Here is a 7500-nt window from a genome sequence, read left to right as displayed (position 1 = left end):
ATTCAATACCGCCTTGCACACTCTTGCCTGCATCTAGCTTATCTAGGGTGTAATCATTAGTCCAACAGTTGCAAACAAGAGTTTCTATTGGACAAATTCAGGTATTTTTTTCTCTGTTTTGTTTGCTTCCGTTTAAGAAACGTTTTTTAACCAAATCGGCAGAATGAATACACCCCTGATCATAGCAGCCACGTTGTATTCCTTCTAGCCTCAATGCGCTCTCCTCCTCTCACCTCTTCCCTTCGTTTCTGGACTTCAATGAACAGCACATCAGCTGTGTGTGACCAGTCGAAAAAACCTTTCCAAGCTAAACCATGACATAACCGCCACACACAGCCTACCTCATTGTCCCCATGTTAGCTAAAGTAACTTCCTAGTCAACATAGCTAATAGAACTAACACGTTAGTAAACCCGCTACAATCGTGCAGTAACATCACGGTGTACAGTTAGTAAGCAGTTACATCGGCGGGCCTCGGTGCCAATAAATTTAGTAAAACCAAAAGCTTCCCTTGACCTGGAAGAGTTCCAGTGTCGTGTTGGATAGTCATAGCCAGCTAGCTAACATAGCATCCCTCTCTGTTGGATAGTCATAGCCAGCTAGCTAACATAGCATCCCTCTCTGTTGGATAGTCATAGCCAGCTAGCTAACATAGCATCCCTCTCTGTTGGATAGTCATAGCCAGCTAGCTAACATAGCATCCCTCTCTGTTGGATAGTCATAGCCAGCTAGCTAACATAGCATCCCTCTCTGTTGGATAGTCATAGCCAGCTAGCTAACATAGCATCCCTCTCTGTTGGATAGTCATAGCCAGCTAGCTAACATAGCATCCCTCTCTGTTGGATAGTCATAGCCAGCTAGCTAACATAGCATCCCTGAGTAACTTAACTAGCCAGCTGCATTGCTAAGTAAGTGAAATTGAAAGTGAAAAAAATGAGAACTCTCTCTCTCTTGCTTCTCCTTAAATTTTGAAGAACTTAATTTGTTGAAAACTGTTCAGCTATTGTCTTTCTCTTTCTCTACTCAGCACATGTTATGCACTGCAGTGCTAGCTAGCTGTAGCTTATGCTTTCAGTCCTAGATTCATTCTCTGATCCTTTGATTGGTTGGACAACATGTCAGTTCATAGTGTTACCCTACAGAGTGCTTTTGAGGCTACTGTAGACCTTCATTGCAAAACAGTATATTTTAATCAATTATTCGGTGACGTGAATATATTTATTTTATTTTTTTTAAATGAAATTCCCTGAGGTGGACGGTCCTCCCCTTCCTCCTCTGAGAAGCGTCCACTGGTAAACTATCTAACCACCCTATCTCGCTTTTTGTCTCTTTCTCTCCAATACCTCCCTCCCTCTCTCGCTCCCTCCCTCCCTCCCTCCCTCTCTCTCTCTCTCTCTCTCTCTCCCCCCCCCCCCTCTCTCTCTCTCTCTCTCTCACTCCCTCTCTCTCTCTCTCTCCCTCTCTCCCTCTCTCTCTCTCCCTCTCCCTCTCCCTCTCCCTCTCCCTCTCTCTCTCTCTCTCTCTCTCTCTCTCCCTCCCTCCCTCTCTATCTCTCTCTCTGTCTCTCTCCCTCTCACTCCCTCTCTCTCCCTCTCTATCTCTCTCCCTCTCACTCCCTCTCTCTCTCTCTCTCTCTCTCACTCTCACTCTCACTCTCACTCTCTCTCTCTCAAACTAAGTAGCAGAGACCCCCCTCTGCCCCCCCTCCCCTCCCCTGCAGCAGGGTGACTATAAAGAGACAGCTGTGTTCCTCCTTTCCTCTCGTCGCCCCACGTCATCTTGCTCTTCCTCCCATCCTCTCTCCTCATGTTCCTTCCATCCCCCCTCCTCTACCTGTTCCCCCTATCCCGTCTCCTCCTCCTGCTCTTCCTCCCGTCCCATGTCCTCTTCCTCCTCCTCGGGGATAGGGGGGTCTGTACTGGGATCTGAGGCAGGGGCCGTGGGGCCACACTGGGAGGATGAGAGCACCAGCAGTGAGTCCAAGTCTAGGTGGGCGCTACCGCACACAGACACTACATGACCAAAAGTATGTGGACAACTGCTCGTTGAACATCTCATTCCAAAATCATAGGTATTAACATGGAGTTCCCACTCTTCTGGGAAGGCTTTCCACTATATGTTGGAACATTGCTGCGGGGACTTGCTTCCATTCAGCTACAAGAGCTTTAGTGAGGTCAGGCACTGATGTTGGGCGATTAGGCCTGGCTCGCAGTCGGCATTCCAATTCATCCCAAAAGTGTTCGATGAGGTTGAGGTCAGGGCTCTGTGCAGGCCAGTCAAGTTCTTCTTTTTCTCGACAAACCATTTCTGTATGGACCTCGCTTTGTGTACGTGGTATTGTCATCCTGAAACAGGAAAGGGCCTTCCCCAAACTGTTGCCACAAAGTCAGAAGCACAAAATTGTATAGAATGTCATTGTATGCTGCAGGATTACGACTTCCCTTCACTGGAACTAAGGGGCCTAGCCTGAACCATGAAAAACAGCCCCAGACCATTATTTCTCCTCCACCAAATTTTACAGTTGGAACTATGCATTGGGACAGGTAGCGTTCTCCTGGCATCCGCCAAACCCAGATTTGTCCATCGGACTGCCAGATAGTGAAGTGTGATTCATCCAATGGCAGTGAGCTTTACACCACTCCAGCCGATGCTTGGCATTGCGCATGGTGATCTTAGGCTTGTGTGCGGCTGCTCTGCCAAGGAAACCCATTTCATGAAGCTCCCAATGAACAGCTCTTGTGCTGATGTTGCTTCCTGAGCCAGTTTGGAACTCGGTAGTGAGTGTTTTTATGCAACCGAGGACAGTTCATTTTTACACGCTACGTTATTTATCACTCGGCGGTCTCGCTCTATGAGATTGTGTGGCCTACCACCTCACGGCTGAGTCGTTGTTGCTCCTAGATGTTTCGACTTCACAATAACAGCACTTTGACCGGGGCAGCTCTAGCAGGGCAGAAATTTGATGGACTGACTTGTTGGAAGGGTGGCATCCTATGACGGTGCCACGTTGAAAGTCACTGAGCTCTTCAGTAAGGCTATTCTACTGACAATGTTTGTCTATGGAGATTGCATGGCTGTATGCTCAATTTTATACACCTGTCAGCAACGGGTGTGGCTGAAATAGCTGAATCCACTAATTTGAAGGGGTGTCCACATACTTTTGTATATACAGTGCCTTGCGAAAGTATTCGGCCCCCTTGAACTTTGCGACCTTTTGCCACATTTCAGGCTTCAAACATAAAGATATAAAACTGTATTTTTTTGTGAAGAATCAACAACAAGTGGGACACAATCATGAAGTGGAACGACATTTATTGGATATTTCAAACTTTTTTAACAAATCAAAAACTGAAAAATTGGGCGTGCAAAATTATTCAGCCCCCTTAAGTTAATACTTTGTAGCGCCACCTTTTGCTGCGATTACAGCTGTAAGTCGCTTGGGGTATGTCTCTATCAGTTTTGCACATCGAGAGACTGAAATGTTTTCCCATTCCTCCTTGCAAAACAGCTCGAGCTCAGTGAGGTTGGATGGAGAGCATTTGTGAACAGCAGTTTTCAGTTCTTTCCACAGATTCTCGATTGGATTCAGGTCTGGACTTTGACTTGGCCATTCTAACACCTGGATATGTTTATTTTTGAACCATTCCATTGTAGATTTTGCTTTATGTTTTGGATCATTGTCTTGTTGGAAGACACATCTCCTTCCCAGTCTCAGGTCTTTTGCAGACTCCATCAGGTTTTCTTCCAGAATGGTCCTGTATTTGGCTCCATCCATCTTCCCATCAATTTTAACCATCTTCCCTGTCCCTGCTGAAGAAAAGCAGGCCCAAACCATGATGCTGCCACCACCATGTTTGACAGTGGGGATAGGGTGTTCAGCTGTGTTGCTTTTACGCCAAACATAACGTTTTGCATTGTTGCCAAAAAGTTCAATTTTGGTTTCATCTGACCAGAGCACCTTCTTCCACATGTTTCGTGTGTCTCCCAGGTGGCTTGTGGCAAACTTTAAACAACACTTTTTATGGATATCTTTAAGAAATGGCTTTCTTCTTGCCACTCTTCCATAAAGGCCAGATTTGTGCAATATACGACTGATTGTTGTCCTATGGACAGAGTCTCCCACCTCAGCTGTAGATCTCTGCAGTTCATCCAGAGTGATCATGGGCCTCTTGGCTGCATCTCTGATCAGTCTTCTCCTTGTATGAGCTGAAAGTTTAGAGGGACGGCCAGGTCTTGGTAGATTTGCAGTGGTCTGATACTCCTTCCATTTCCATATTATCGCTTGCACAGTGCTCCTTGGGATGTTTAAAGCTTGGGAAATCTTTTTGTATCCAAATCCGGCTTTAAAAAAGTTTGAAATATCCAATAAATGTCGTTCCACTTCATGATTGTGTCCCACTTGTTGTTGATTCTTCACAAAAAAATACAGCTTTATATCTTTATGTTTGAAGCCTGAAATGTGGCAAAAGGTCGCAAAGTTCAAGGGGGCAGAATACTTTCGCAAGGCACTGTATAGTGTATATACTGACATATATACTAGTCCATGTGGGTGTTACTGTACAAAGTGCATGCACAGTAGAAGCCTTATTTAATATATTTGTTAAAGTTTGAGTTCTCCAAACTTATTACAATACCTGCTGCAGTATTTTGTCAAGTGTTTTGACTCATGTGTAATGTAAAATGTAACCTATCCTCTCCAGTTCGCCTGGGGGTCGAAGTTACCGGCCGGCCTGGAGGCCACGGAGGGAAGCCCTGAACATCGACAGCATCTTCACCTGCCAGAGAGGCTCTCCGCTGGGCTACAGGACCCTGCCTGGGCCCCCTCTACCTTCTGAGTTTCAACAACACTGTCCAACTAACACGGCTGATCTGCAGGGGGCAAGAGAGAGGGCCGTAGGTGGTGTGGGGGGAGATACAGAGGGGGTGGCAGGGATGCCTGGGTTGCTAGGCAATGGCGCGGACTGCCCCCCTCCTCCCCCGTTGAGAGGGGCGGAGTCTCAGCCTCGTCTGATCCAGAGGATGGAGAGTGGTTATGAGAGCAGCCCTGACAGGTACACACACACGTACGCACACACACACATACTGTTAGATATGTTTTGTAGTCTCACATCGTTTCTCTCCTTCTCTCTCAGGGAGGTAGGTCAGAAGCGTGTGTTGATGTCTGGTCCATCATGGCGCACGGTGCCCAAGTCTAAGAGCACTAGTGCCATCCTGCAGGAGCTGCCAGCACCTCTCTGGGGCTGCAACAACAACCTGGGTGTGTGTCTGTGTGTGAGATATCTAACGGTATCAGAGTGGTAGAATATGTGTGTGTTTGTACAATATTTATACATGTTTGTTTCTCCCACGTTCCCGTGCATGTGTGTATTTGCGCACGCATTTGTGTGTGTGTGTGTGTGCATGCGTGCGTGCGTGTGTGCTTGCTTGTGTGTGTGTGTGTGTGTGCGAGTATGTGTGTGTGCGAGTATGTGTGTGTGCATGTGTGCGTATGCATAAGGTGTGTGTGTGTGTGTGTGTGTGTGTGTGTGTGTGTGTGTGTGTGTTTGTGTGCAGGCGCTGGCCGTAGCGAGCTGGATGAGCTTCAGGAGGAGGTAGTGAGGAGAGCGAGGCAGCAGGAGCAGCAGAGGAGGAAGGAGTCGGAGAAAGAAGCTGCCGTGGGATTTAACCCCAGACCCTCCAAATACATGGACTTAGACCAGCTACAACACCAAGGTGACGACGGGGAGGGTGTGTGTGTGTGTGTGTGTGTGTGTGTGTGTGTGAGAGAGAGAGAGAATGTGTGAGTATGTGTCTGTGTTTTAAGGAAAAAGTGTGTGTGTGTGTGTGTGTTTTAAGGAGAAAGTGTGTGTGTATGTGAATGTGTTTATCTATAATTTTAGGGACCAGAAGTCCCCACAAGAATAAGAAACCAACAAAAATGTTACCAACTGGAGACATTCTGTCAGTCCCCACAAGGACAAATGCTATTTCTAAGGGATTTAGTATTCAGGTTAAAATTAGTGTTAGGGGTAAGGTTAGGGTTAAGGGTTAGGGTTAGGAGCTAGGGTTAGGGCTAAGGGTTAGGTTTAGGGTTAGGAGCTAGGGTTAGGGTTAAGGGTTAGGTTTAGGGTTAGGGTTAAGGGTTAGGGTTAGGGGCTAGGGTTAGGAGTTAGGGTTAAGGTTGAGGTTGAGGTTAGGGTTAAGGTTAGGGTTAAGGGTTAAGGTAAGGATTAAGGTTAGGGTTAAGGTTAGGGTACGTTTTAGGGTTAAGGTTGAGGTTGAGGTTAGGGTTGAGGTTAGGGTAAGGTTTAGGGTTAAGGTTGAGGTTGAGGTTAGGGTAAGGTTTAGGGTTTTGGTCAGGGTTAGGGTTAGGGAAAATAGGATTTTGAGACTGAAATGTGTGTCCCCACAAGGATCGTTATACAAGACTGTGTGTGTGTATCTTTGTGTGTGTGTGTGTGTGTGTGTGTGTGTGTGTGTGTGTGTGTGTGTCTTAGTGTGTGTGTGTTTGTCTGAGTCTGTGTGTGTTTGTCTGATTCTGTGTTAGTGTGGTTGTGTGTGTGTGTGTGTGTGTGTGTGTCTTAGTGTGTGTGTGTTTGTCTGAGTCTGTGTGTGTTTGTCTGAGTCTGTGTTAGTGTGGTTGTGTGTGTGTGTGTGTGTGTGTGTCATCATGCCCGTCCGTCTGTTCCTCTTTTTTCTTTCTGTCTTGTCTTTCCATCCTGTCTTTTCTTCCTGTCTTTCCATCCTGTCTTTTCTTCCTGTCTTTCCATCCTGTCTTTCCATCCTGTCTTTCCTTCCTGTCTTTCTGTCCTGTCTTTCTGTCCTGTCTTTCCTTCCTGTCTTTCTGTCCTGTCTTTCCTTCCTGTCTTTCTGTCCTGTCTTTCCATCCTGTCTTTCCTTCCTGTCTTTCCATCCTGTCTTTCCTTCCTGTCTTTCTGTCCTGTCTTTCCATCCTGTCTTTCCTTCCTGTCTTTCTGTCCTGTCTTTCCATCCTGTCTTTCTGTCTTGTCTTTCTGTCTTGTCTTTCTGTCTTGTCTTTCCATCCTGTCTTTCCGTCCTGTCTTTCTGTCCGTTTTTTCTGTCCTGTCTTTCTGTCTTGTCTTTCTGTCCTGTCTTTCTGTCCTGTCTTTCCGTCCTGTATTTCTGTCTTGTCTTTCTGTCTTGTCTTTCCATCCTGTCTTTCCGTCCTGTCTTTCTGTCCGGTTTTTCTGTCCTGTCTTTCTGTCTTGTCTTTCTGTCCTGTCTTTCTGTCCTGTATTTCTGTCTTGTCTTTCTGTCCTGTCTTTCCGTCCTGTATTTCTGTCTTGTCTTTCCGTCTTGTCTTTCCGTCCTGTCTTTCCATCCTGTCTTTCTGTCTTGTCTTTCTGTCTTGTCTTTCCATCCTGTCTTTCCTTCCTGTCTTTCTGTCCTGTCTTTCTGTCTTGTCTTTCCATCCTGTCTTTCCTTCCTGTCTTTCTGTCCTGTCTTTCTGTCTTGTCTTTCTGTCTTGTCTTTCCATCCTGTCTTTCCTTCCTGTCTTTCC

At 46.4% G+C, this 7500-nt stretch overlaps 1 protein-coding gene across 3 annotated transcripts in view; it reads left to right on the top strand.

The window, feature by feature from the left end:
• Positions 1 to 7500, top strand: part of LOC110492832 (inactive ubiquitin carboxyl-terminal hydrolase 54) — a 57205-nt gene that overhangs the window by 37680 nt on the left and 12025 nt on the right. For 2 of the 3 annotated variants that reach the window (XM_036946163.1, XM_036946164.1), the window contains exons 12-14: positions 1682 to 1988; positions 4700 to 5256; positions 5553 to 5711. In XM_036946163.1, the coding sequence (XP_036802058.1) occupies positions 1682 to 1988; positions 4700 to 5256; positions 5553 to 5711 (1023 nt within the window). The remainder of the gene's footprint in view (positions 1 to 1681; positions 1989 to 4699; positions 5257 to 5552; positions 5712 to 7500) is intronic. The other variant, XM_036946165.1, reaches the window with a different exon arrangement.

The sequence above is a fragment of the Oncorhynchus mykiss genome, chromosome 16 (genome assembly GCF_013265735.2).
Source record: "Oncorhynchus mykiss isolate Arlee chromosome 16, USDA_OmykA_1.1, whole genome shotgun sequence".
Lineage (NCBI taxonomy): Eukaryota > Metazoa > Chordata > Actinopteri > Salmoniformes > Salmonidae > Oncorhynchus > Oncorhynchus mykiss.
Note: the sequence above shows the minus strand (reverse complement) of the source record. Positions and strands in the feature narration are given on the sequence as shown.